This window comes from Rhinolophus hipposideros (assembly GCF_964194185.1).
Source record: "Rhinolophus hipposideros genome assembly, chromosome: 8".
NCBI lineage: Eukaryota > Metazoa > Chordata > Mammalia > Chiroptera > Rhinolophidae > Rhinolophus > Rhinolophus hipposideros.
The window spans coordinates 80,059,425-80,071,904 of record NC_138054.1 but is presented as its reverse complement, the minus strand read 5'-3'; the positions used below and the strand labels follow the sequence as shown (position 1 = coordinate 80,071,904).

Genomic DNA, 12,480 nt, shown 5'->3' with positions numbered 1-12,480 from the left:
GAGTCATGAAAAGATATCTTAATCAAATTTCCTGCAATGTTGTAGCATTCTGCATTCAGGGTCTCTGGTCTCCTGTTGGGGGTGGGGGTGGAGGGAGAGAGGGAAGGAGGGAGGGTGGGGGAGATAGAGAAAGAGAGTTGTTACCAACTGAGATCCAAAGACTCGGTAACTAAGAGAAACAGATTTGATTTTCTCGAATGACTTAGGAAGATAGGTGAAAGGTAGCAGGTACCAGGTCTCTTACAAAGACCATTAACTGGATGTCCGCAGTACCTATCAAAACGTAGCAAGTTTTCACTTGTATTTATGTAGAGCGATGCTTAGGTTATTATACTTCTGACACCGGCCTATTGGCCTTTTCAGTTTTCATCTCCCTTTGTGGAAATATATTTGGTATCTTTAAGGCAGTCTTTCTAGACCCTTTAGAATCATGTCTGCCAGTCCCTGCTTTTTATAAATGTAAAAATCTCCTGCCTTCCTTTAATGTCCCTAAAGTTACAGAATAGTTATTTTCCCCTCAAATATAGTTGTAATGCTGACAATAGCTTTTCCAAACTATTGATTTATTCATTTTGACAAAAATGTACTGAGCACCTCTGCTATATGCTACTAGAGTGTACTCGTCAGACACGCTGTGTGCCTTCTCCACACACCAGCCGGCTCACTGCTTTAGGGAAGCCAAGTGTTTACATTACCTAAAAAATTCCCTGAGTTTCAAGAGGAGGAGGAAGGCAAGTCTTTTTATAGAATCACATTGAATTTTATTTGGACTGAGAATATGCTTGTTGTCCTTATTCTCCCTATAGGAGTAACAGCTGTATCTCATTTCCGTTAGCTATTTGGGAATCTGATTAGAGACTTCAGATGTAAATTTCTTCTTCTAGATTTTACCAAAGGATCTAATGTTAATCTTTTATCATAATTCTGGAAGTGCATAGGTGGATGGGAGAGATAGAGATTGACTGTGGCCTCTGTAACAGCTTTTCTCAGTGTGTGGTTCTTTCTGAGGATCTCTCCAGCTAAATGTCAGAACTGTACCCAGATCAAATATATGGTGATGGAAGGAGAACTGACTCTGGGTGGTGAACACACAATGGGATTTATAGATGAGGTAATACAGAATTGTACACCTGAAATTATGTAATTTCATTAACAATTGTCACCCCAATAAATTTAAAAAAAAAGAACTGTACCCAGAACCTAGCTGCACTTAACTCCATATTGCTCTGTTGCTAAAGAACTTAGGCAGACTGGAAGTGAGATAGATATTTTTGAAGATTTAAAGAGCTTATAATGGTAGAATGCAACCAGAGGTAGAATGAAGGAGAGTTGTCCTTCCTTTGAGATGACTTCTTGCAGGATCAGGGACCCTGTCCAGGGAATTACTTGGCTCTCCCTAAATTTATTCTGCATAGGCTAGACCTCGTGTGCGCAAGCTGCACTGCCCCAGTCATGTTCAAGGATACTGCAGATAATCTACAGGAGCAAAACTCTCAGGATTAGACCCATTTAGAGTAGTGAGACTCACGAGTTTCTTTTGTGTTGAAGGAACTGTTTATCTGGATTCTTTCATAGGGAAATAAATGACTTCAAAAAGTCATAATCAATGTTTCCAGTGATAATTCTTTTTTTTAAATTCTTTACTAGAAAACTGTATTAAAGCTTCCTAGTAAAACTAGAAAAAACTGCTGCATTTGCTGTTACACATTCTTGCAGTGCTGTAATACAGAAATCCAGCTGCTGTCTGACATGGTGCTTACCACTTGGTAATCGTTGGCTGAGTTCCTCTCAGGATACAGTTTAAGAACCTAGAATAGGACGGTCAGGTAAAACTATTACAAAACTTTTGCAGCTTGTGTTTAGAGATTGCCAATATTTCAACTCCTTTTCATAACTAACAGTCCAAGGGTTCTCTCCAAGGGGAAAGAAATGACCTGGAACAGGTATTTCGGGGGTGCTTAAAGGTCGTCATTTGCTCAAGTTCTTTACATTGGCTGGGTGTGTCGGATAGAATATATCTAACTAGCTTAATTTTAGAAATGTATTCAAAATTTAAATGTATCAAAAACACATTTCGGTTTTTGCCCAGTCAATATTGATTAATGGACAAGTATTTTATTTACTATTTTTCAAATAGCCCTTTAATTTTAAAGTGGAATTTTAGAGTTAATGGGGGAAAATTCAGGTTTCAAAGCTATCCTCAGTCTCACTGACAACATTTCCATAATTGTTTCGGCAGAAAATGGGTGGGACTTGAGTGCGGACTGTTTCTTATAGTTTCCTAAATGGAGCCTCGAGTTAGAGGGGTTGGTGTACCGGAGATGCAGTCATCGAAACGTCAGTCAGACGTGCAGTACTCTTTCGCTTTGGTTTCCGTTTGTCATTCCTGTTACTGTTCTGTGTTTCTCCTTTTCTCTTTTATCAAGTTTTGCTTTATTCCTCACTGCTTTTCGACACCATCTCCCTTTACCCCCAATCCTCCCCACCACACTGCCTTTGTTTTTGCCCATTTCTATGCCTTGCCTTTCCCATTTTGGTCTCTGTACAGTCTGTTCCTTATTTCTCTGGTGGTTGCAGCTTCTGAGCTAATAGACTGCTTCTGTCATGCTGTGTGTTTAAAGCCTTGATTTTACTGTTGTCGTACAAAACTAAACTTGACGTGGCTGTTGGGCTGTTATTTACAGTTTATTTCTCTCTCTGCTGCACTGGTTAAAAGGACACTGTCAAGGTATTTTTTTCATAACTTTTCAAATCATTTTCCTCACTGTTTACAATAACCCATTAAAAGCTTGAAACGTGAATCTTTCCCTTCCAGAGGTCCTCTCCATCATACATTCACACTGGTTTGTTGTAGAGTTGCACCTATGTGTTGGGCTGGTGCCATTTGAGTTTTTGTCACTGAAAGCGCATGTAAAAAGTCAGGTTTTTTGTGGGGGGTGTGGGTGGACTAAAGGGGAAAGCGTAATGAATCAAGTGGGCTGCTCAGCAAACAGAAGGAAGAAACAAAAGGTCAAATTTGGTCCCTTTAACCTTGACAGTGTCCCTTTAAATATTTCCCCACCACACACCCTGGACCCCAGTTACTGAGCCTGAGTGCTGCGTACTTTTTCAGTATGAACTTCCCTATGTGGCTGTCACCCTAGCTGCAAAGATTAAAGCTTGTCTGAAGCAAGTCATCCAGTTGACACTGGAGGAGCTTTAATCTGTACCATTTGCACACTTGCGTATTGGCACTTTCTGCCCCATCGTAGAGGCACGTGATCTGGTCCCTCTTGATGCTACAGCATCCCCTTGCAAGGCATTTTAGAAGCCACCTTTTTGTACTCCAAGAAGAGCACTCATGCACATTGCATCTATGATCCGTTAAGGTCTCATAACTAGATTCCATGTTGAAAACCTAATTGTTTCCTTTTTAAAAGGAGCACCAAATTTAGAGTTTCTAGAACCATCTTTTGTAGCATTATTACAGGAATCACACCGAGTACAATTTCAGCATTGCTTTGAGCTGCTCTGTATATGACCGTTACATCAGTGAGGAAAAGTAACTGATGAGAAAGTAAATGAAATTTCTGACAAGTGCGTCTCTTCCTTTAGCTCTGATAGCTGTGTAATCAGAAGAAGTAGGGATGTCACCAAGAGCCCCTTTCTTTGGCCATGGAGTTGAATGGGACATCAGATGTGTTTGATCCATCGAGTCCTGGGTATCTCCCTGATAATATAAATGGCACCAAGCATCCAAAGCCTGATTCTCTGCCTTGGTTCTCAACGTAAACCAGAAGATTCTCAGGGATTTATAGCTCTTAGAATAAGGAGGAGATTCTAATTCATAAAGATTTCCTGATCTCTCCCGTGTGTGGCTTTCAGAACTTGATGCTTTAACATATTATTTTGATTGAATCAGTTCTGGTGTCTTGTCATTTACAATTCCAAAGGAGAGTTGCTGTCCTTCGTTCTTTCTTTTTTTGATGCAGATTATACTTCTGGCCATAATCTTTTTGCCACACCTTGACCCATCCTAAAGTTACTTTGTGACTCATCAGTGAAGGGGCCGAGGGCTTTGCTGTCGTCCATTTAATTGGGAAAGGCAAAAACTCAGGAGTTTCAGACGAGAGATCGAGTCTTACTGTAACTGTAATCGTATCCACGATCAGATACCTCAGAGTGTAAATGATCACTTCCCCTCGGCCTTAGTGTTTATTAGAACTTACGTTAATGCTTTGTTTTCTTGTTACCAATTTTAGGTTGACTGTAAGGCAAAATTCCATATTTTGAATCTTATTTCCCAGTTGATACCCAGCTTAGGCAAGAGATGCTTGCGGTAGACTAGCTTTTTCCTTCTCTCAAAGCTGTCATGAGTTCAGCAATAGAATTGCAGATACAGTTTACTTGGGGGCTGGAAAAAGCAGTAGCCGGGGGATTTGTGTCAACTGACTGGTGTAAGTAGACAGACACGGCAGGGATTAGGAGCATGGTCTTGTAGCTGCTGTTCTGCTCTGCAGTCGCTTCTCTTCCTCCAGCAGAGTGAGCCAGACCTACTACCTCAGTCACTCATAGTCTAAGATTTGGACATTCCATCTGGAGGAACTTATTTGGTGTCATAAAACACTATTACTCTGCAAAGAATTAGGTGCTATTGTGTTCTTATTAATAGCCATGGATTTCACTTCTCTCTTTCCTACTCCTGCCTAAATTCTGTTATCTCTGAGGGGAGGCAGATACCTTGGGCTTATTTGTCCATCCTTCCCTTATTCTGGAAGGTCCTCAGGTGTGTTGATACAGCTTTTGTTCTCTGGGACTTTTCCAGCGCATTGTTTGCATGGCAGCCCAGTGCCTGTCAGCCCCAGGACGCCACACCTCGTGCTCCACGGGACCTCAGTCAGCACCAGTGTGAATCCTGTGACTGTCAGTAGACGGGGAGTCACAGCTCTGAGGGCAGAATTGGAAGTATAGGGAAATCTCAGTGCCAAACACATTTCATGTCTCATTTGATGGAATTGACCACTTCATAGAAAAGAAAGTTTGAATCATTGTCTTCAAAGATTTCCGCTTTGAGATGCATATTTTGACCTTTTAAACTATAGAGCATTTGTGTTTTCCTGGATGGTTATGTTTAGTCTTATAAGGACCAACTCTGCTATACTTCGGATTTTCAGGTTCCCAAAGAGAAAGATGAGATGGTGGAGCAAGAGTTTAACCGACTGCTGGAAGCTACGTCCTATCTTAGCCATCAGCTCGACTTCAATGTCCTCAATAACAAGCCCGTGTCCCTTGGCCAGGCCTTGGAGGTTGTCATTCAGTAAGTACTCAGCGCTGCTTATCGTCTAGTGGGTTCCATCCAGAGGTGTGCTGGTTATGTTTTCAGTGTTTCAGCAAGCCTTATTTGAGCTAATTTTCACTTATTTTTAAGTGAAATAGTTAAATCAAAGGTAAAATCCTTGAAAATAATTACATGATACTTACGGACCCTCTCAGTTCTAAAATTCATGGCTTTTTGGGTACTAAACTGGATTTAACATAGCCTAGAAAACTTTCTTGTTCCAAAGTATTAGAAATTTCAGTGAGCCTTGATACCCTGGAATGTTTTTGCTGGACACCTGTCTTGTGCCACCAAGCTGGCTGTGTGACCAGGGCATATGTATTGTGTCTCTTAGGTTACAAGAAAAACACGTCAAAGATGAGCAGATTGAACATTGGAAGAAGATAGTGAAAACTCAGGAGGAACTGAAAGAACTTCTCAATAAGGTGAAATTTTGTGTTTATTTTCTCATTGCTGATGACACGTTAGTGGAGGGGGGGATCTTTAATTTAGAAATTTTAAAAGCACCGGGACTCATTATTCTTAAGAAAACAATGACTAGCAAAAGGCACTGTTTTATCTATTAGTCTTCAGTATGTCATTATTGGTAATTTGTTGCCAATAATATTAATTATTTAATATTAATAATTAATAATTAGGGGAAATATTAATAGATCTTCCCTGTGCCAGGTACCCTTTGGCTGTTGCACAGCTGGCCCTGTGCCCTCTGCTGAATTCTAGAAGCATGAGAGGGAAATCAGCTGTCCTGGGGTCAAGTTCCCACTGATAAAGACAGTCGGTCAGCAGCCAAGACCATAATTTATTGCTATGATTATTCCACCTATGCTAATATGGGGACATTCCCCAAAGGAATATCTATTGAGGGCTCTTTACCACCACTCTTCAAAGCCCTGGCTCCAGACGGGGAAACCATTTATTTCTCCTCATCCTACCAGCTGCAAACATAACACCAGCTTAGGGAGAAAACACAAAGTGGGGCAGCTCCTGGGGGAATCTTAATAATGCAAAATCGGTGTGCATCTTGTGACTGGATTTTTGCCTCACTCTTACTGTGCCTCATTTCTTCATCCTATCAGATGAAGAGATCTCTGGCATGCTTTCTTCATGGATTGTGGTACTAATAATATGAGGAAAGTGGCCAGAGAATGGCCAACTGGCAAGAGAGCTGTGGGCCCCCAGTCTCAAGTTTTAATCGTCACGTAGTCCTGTGTAGTACCACTAGAAACCTGACAAAACTAACATTAAGAATGGTTCCATAAGGTTCTTTGTGTGATGATTTCACCTTTTATCCATTTAATATATGTGCTGCCGAAGCGAGCATCTTTTATCCATTTAAAAAAACAAATCATGATGATATGTTTCCCAAAACAACAAGTTTAAGTTAAATTGATGGTAATATTTCCTGGAAATTAAATTTTGTGTGTGTGTGTGTGTGTGTGTGTGTGTGAGTTAATTAATGAGAGACTCCTGGTCCTCCCATTTGTTTTGGAAGACAGAGCCAATCTTGTTTATCTGATACATACTCATACCTCTATGTTGAGCCATATAGGATTTTTTCCCGTTCTAAAATGTCATGAAGTAGAAGAGGTATTTAAGAACTCTAAGGACCTTGCATTGTAACCCTGTTTTGGTATAATAGCACTTTAGGGGAGGAACCAAAGTATGTAATTTGGAGATGAATTGCCTCTGGAATGGTAAATTTATATTTTTCCCTCTTAGATGGTAAATTTGAAGGAGAAAATTAAAGAACTCCATCAGCAATACAAAGAAGCATCTGAAGTCAAGCCACCCCGAGATATCACTGCTGAGTTCTTAGTGAAAAGTAAACACAGGGACTTGACTGCCCTGTGCAAGGTGTGGTATACTCACATGGCATCCTAAGAGGTAGCATAGATCTGAGAAACTGGAAGAGAGAGAGCCGCTAGCCAATCACAGGTGCCGGTAGTGGGGAAAATAGGGTTTGGTACACAGGAACCATGGGGACTTCATGGGTTAGTTTTGAGATTGCTTTTTCCACAGAATTCCTACCTTGTTTTCACAATCTCATCCTTTAGCTTACTTACATTTCATTTTCGCCCTCTGTCATAGTTTATCCCTGACAGTTTAGAATAATGGTAATGAACATGGACTCCAAAGTCATTTGGAATCAAACTGGTTGAAAACTGTAACTGAGTATTTCCTAGCCATGTGACCTTGGGCTCCTTAATCACCTCGTCTGGTATTAATATAATATACCTCACGTGTAGGAGATCTACAGTGATTATCCCATGCTAGGGACCGGGAAATGCACAGGAAGTGGTAGTTGGTATTCTTGTTCATGTCCCCACCCCCAGTCTTAATTCCAGGCTCACATTGTAATTTCTGTCCAGTAACAGCCATCCCTGAGCCCTGATCCAGCCTTAAGCTGAGACACTTGTAGATATGACCTGGATAGGGGTACATTCCAGGCCTTCCATTTGGCGGCATAAATAACTGGGTAGGTCTCTGACATATCCAGATCAACCCGGTTCTCTTAATTTTATCAGGAATATGATGAGTTAGCTGAAACACAAGGAAAGCTAGAAGAAAAACTTCAAGAATTAGAAGCCAATCCCCCAAGGTAAGAAAAACAAATTTTCAGAAGGATAGCTGTTACTATTCTTTGTTAGATTTAGAGGGACAATTGTAAAGCACCATGGGCTTTTATTTGTGTTCAGTGAATGGATTTTAAATTGTTTAATGAATGAAACATACCTGTGCATGTGGACTACAGTTACCCTTGAGTCCACTCGTGGATTTTTTTCATTAGATATATTGGAAAAATTTTTACAGATTTGTGATAGGTTGAAGAAATGTGCAGATAACCATGTGGCCTAGAAATACCGAAAAAATTAAGAAAAAGATATGTCGTGACTGTAAAAAATATATGTATTTTCTCTTATAATTTTCTCTAGCTTTATTGTAAGAATAAAGTATGTAATACAGGTAACATACAAAATATGTGTTAATCGACTATTTATGGTATCAGTGAGTCTTCCGGTCAACAGGAGGCTATTAGTAGTTAAATTTTGGGGGAGTCAAAAACTATACTGGGTATTTGCATGGGGATGGGGGTGGTCACTGCCCTTACCCCATGTTGTTCAATGTCAGCTGTGCTTGTCAGATTCCTAAATCCCCTGGTCTTATATTTCAATGTGCAAGAGTGTCCTAGATACTTAAGTATATTGTTTTTGAAAATAACCTTTCTCCATAAAATCCAAGATGTGAGTAAAAATGTAGTAAATGAAAATTGTCTTCTCTAAATGGCATAGAAGGTGGTATTGCTTTACATTTCCATAATTCTGGAGACCAGGGAAGTGTTACACTTAATTTCCATTGGATTTTTAACAGTGAATATTTATATGCCGATGCTGTGTTCCATCTTGTATCTGGCCTCCACATGTATCTGTCCACTTTTTCTGTTGTCAGGGATGCTACCCATTCTTGCTAAAATAAGTCCGTGCTTTATTCAACATGTAAAACAAACTTTTACAACGAATACGCTTTTATAATGCAACAGAACAGTATGAATAAGTCCCCCCGCCCCCATGAGACCTGATTATAATTTGCTTTATGTAGTAAGCTTGGCACTGCTCTAGGCACCAGGAATAAAGGAGTTAATAAGACAGCTAAGGTTCTACTTTTTGACTTAGAATTTCTTCATATAAGACACAGTCCCAGATTTAGGGTCCCTCGCAGTTACTGCAACCATCCACACCAGCCCATTGAGAATAATAGTAAAGTCCTTTAAAAACCTTATGCTCCTTTGTTCTCATTTTGCAGTGATGTATATCTCTCGTCAAGAGACAGACAAATACTTGATTGGCATTTTGCAAATCTTGAATTTGCGAATGCCACACCTCTTTCCACGCTCTCCCTTAAACATTGGGATCAGGTAAAATTCCTTTATCATTTATTTGTTGCACGTGTTTTTGAGAGGGCTCTTAAGAAAACTTAATTTGTATGTTTTTAAACAGCTTTATTAACAGAGATAATTTCCATATAGTAAAATTCACCTATTTTAAGTGAACCGTTTGGTGTTGCCAACTTATATAGTCATAAACCAGTACCACAATCAAGATGGAGAACGTTTGCACCATCCTTAAAAGTTCCCTCTTGCCCCTTTGTAATCAGTCATTCCCCAGCTCTCCTGCCCCTGGCCCTAGACAACCACTGGATTGCTTTCTGTCACTACAGTTTTGCTTTTTCTAGGATTATGTATCAGTTGAACCAGACGATATACAATCATGCAATATAACCTTTTGTGTGTGACTTCTTTTTACATAGCAGAAGTTTTTGAGATTCATCATTGTGTTGTATATATCAATAGTTTGTTCCTTTTTGTTTATGCCACAAATCGTCCATTCACTGGTACATTGATGGACGTTTGGGTTGTTTCCATTTTTTGGCTATAAATGATGGAAGTTGGTATGAACATTCATGTCTTGTCTCTTGGATAAATACCTAGGAGTGAACTTGCTGGGTCGTACGGGAAGCGTTTTATAAAGCTCTATAAGAAGATGCTGAACTGTTTTCTAAATTGCATTCCCACCAGCAATGTATGCAAGTTCCAGTTGTTCCACATCTTCACTAATACTTGGTCCTGCCAGTTTTTTAAATTTTTTAAAATTTTAGCCATTCTCATGGGTAATATACGGTAGTATTTTGTTGTGGTTTTAATTGGCATTTTCCTGATGACTGGTGGTGTGAAGCATCTTGTCATGTACTTACTGGCCATTCATATGTCAATTCTTTGATGAAAAGTTTGTTCAGATCTTTTGCCCATTTAAAAAAAATCTGGTTGTCCTCTTGTTGAATTGTGAGAGTTTATTATGTTCTTTAAATTTTGGATACAATTTCTCTGTCTAATTTTGTGTTTTGCAAATATTTTCTACCAGTCTACAGCTTGCCTTTTCATTTTCTAAATGGTATCTTTCAAAGAGCAAAAGTTTTTAATTTTACGAAATCCTATTAACTCTTTTAGACTTTGTTCTTTTTGTATCCTGAAAAATTTTTGCCTAACCCAACGTTACAAAGATTTTCTCCTGTTTTCTTCCTGAAGTTTTGTGGACTTAGCTCTTACGTTAGGTCTATGATGCATTCTGAGTTAATTTTTGTGTATAGTGAGAGGTGAGAGTAGGGTTCATATTTTCCCGTGTGGTTATCTAATTAAGTATTCTGGCACCATCCCTTTTCTTCATTTGTCTGGACAGCTTTGTTGAAAATTAGTGGACCATGTGTGACTCTCTTTATGGTTACTTTTTTTGGTCATTTATTTGTCTATCCATATTCCACTATCACACTATTTTGATTACTGTTGCTTTATAGTATATCTTGAAAACAGGTAGTATAAGTTCTCCTACTTTGTTTTTGTTTTGTTTTTTTTTTAATTTTATTGGGGAACAGTGTGTTTCTCCAGGGCCCATCAGCTCCAAGTCATTGTCCTTCAATCTAGTTGTGGAGGGCGCAGCTCAGCTCGAAGTCCAGTCTCCGGTTTCCCTCTTTAGTTGCAGGGGGCACAGCCCACCATCCCATGTGGGGAATTGAACCGGCAACCTTGTTGTTAAGAGCTTGTGCTCTAACCAACTGAGCTATCAGGCCGCCCCTCCAGAAGCAGCTCGATATCTTCCCTCTAGTTGTGGAGGGCGCAGCTCACTGGCCCATGTGGGAATTGAACCGTCAAGCCCGTCATTCAGAGCTCGTGCTCTAACCAACTGAGCCATCAGGCCGCCCTACTTTGTGCTATTTTGTAATTGTTTCAGCTATCTTTGGCCTTCTGTAGTTCCATAAAAAAATTTAGAAGCAATTTACCAATTTCTTCAAAAAAATACCTCCTTGATTTTTGATTGGGATTGCATAGAATGTATAGATCAATTTAGGGTGATTGTCATCTTACTGGCGTCTTCTTATCCTCAAACCTGACCTCTCCGTTTATTTAGGTTTTCTTTAATTTATCTCAGCAATTTATACTTCTCAGTGTATGGGTCTTACACATCTTTTGTTACATTATTCTTAAGTAGTTTAAGTGTGATTTACTCTTCGGCTGGTGAGAAGTCACAAGACTTCTTAGATATTGAATGGGTTAATCTCTAAATCTGAGCCTTTGGCCAGACTTAAGACTGTATAGAAATAAATACTATATTTTTACTTCCATATTTTCATTTTAATTATACATTTTTCTAGTAAGATTTTGACTTCTTAATCTTTAGATTATACTTTAATATTCTTTAATATTTGAATTACAGGGCGGATTGGACTTGTTAGTGTTAAAAATCTTACAGAATTCCCAGTTGTTTTATGGGTTTTCATGTAAATATTAAATTAGACTCTTCCTAGTCACTGATTTATTGTTTGAAGTTTCAGTATGTATCCATTTGTAATCATATTGCATTTTGAATGTGGGTGATTGGAGCTGATCTGTATGGGGAGCTGATGAGTCAGTCACTAAGATGTGAGAGTTTTGTTTTCTGCCTAGTGTTTTTATCTAATTCCTAAGAATTTTGATATGTTTTCCCCAGGAATTTTGTGAAACTAGAAATACTGACTAGCCTTCAAAAGTTCCTCTATATAAAAAATTTTTCAGTAAATTCAAAGAATTAAGGAATTCTTCCGGGTCAAATCTTGACTTTTTTTTACTATATGGAATGTCTTGGGCCTTCGTCTACTTTGACTTTAGTTTTGGAAGTCTTCCTCAACTTTAAAACCTATAAAGTTTAAGGAATAAAAACTGAATTTGCTCTTAAGTAAAAGAAAATGTAATGAGGATGGTGAATCTGATATCCTACCAACTCTGTAATGCATTCAAAAGCCAAACTTCTGTGATGTCTAATCATTTGAATTTACTGAATCAGCAGCCATCCCTCTCTCACCCCCAGTCTGGGTTTGGTGATAAAAACTCTAGGGAAGAAAGAAACTGCCCTAATCTCACTGCCCCGATAGCCATTGTGGACATTCTGGCTGTCTTCCTTTTCTTTTCCCTTCAGTTTCCTGGGGCATCTGTAGCTGCATATTAGTGATTATACTTCTGCCTTAGCATTTACAGTTTCTGTAAGCTGGTGTTTTTAGTGTTATTTTATAGAACTCAGTATCACTAAGTGGCATAAACTGATTAAGAAAATGTGAAAATATCTTTCCTCTCCTCTTCA

The 12,480-nt window shown here is 39.1% G+C and overlaps 1 protein-coding gene across 2 annotated transcripts in view; it reads left to right on the top strand.

Annotated features, from left to right (window-relative positions):
* Positions 1 to 12,480, top strand: part of KDM1A (lysine demethylase 1A) — a 55,169-nt gene that overhangs the window by 36,531 nt on the left and 6,158 nt on the right. For both annotated transcript variants that reach the window (XM_081056608.1, XM_081056609.1), the window contains 5 exons: positions 5,154 to 5,296; positions 5,652 to 5,742; positions 7,037 to 7,171; positions 7,843 to 7,916; positions 9,119 to 9,230. In XM_081056608.1, coding sequence (XP_080912734.1) covers positions 5,154 to 5,296; positions 5,652 to 5,742; positions 7,037 to 7,171; positions 7,843 to 7,916; positions 9,119 to 9,230 — 555 coding nt within the window. The remainder of the gene's footprint in view (positions 1 to 5,153; positions 5,297 to 5,651; positions 5,743 to 7,036; positions 7,172 to 7,842; positions 7,917 to 9,118; positions 9,231 to 12,480) is intronic.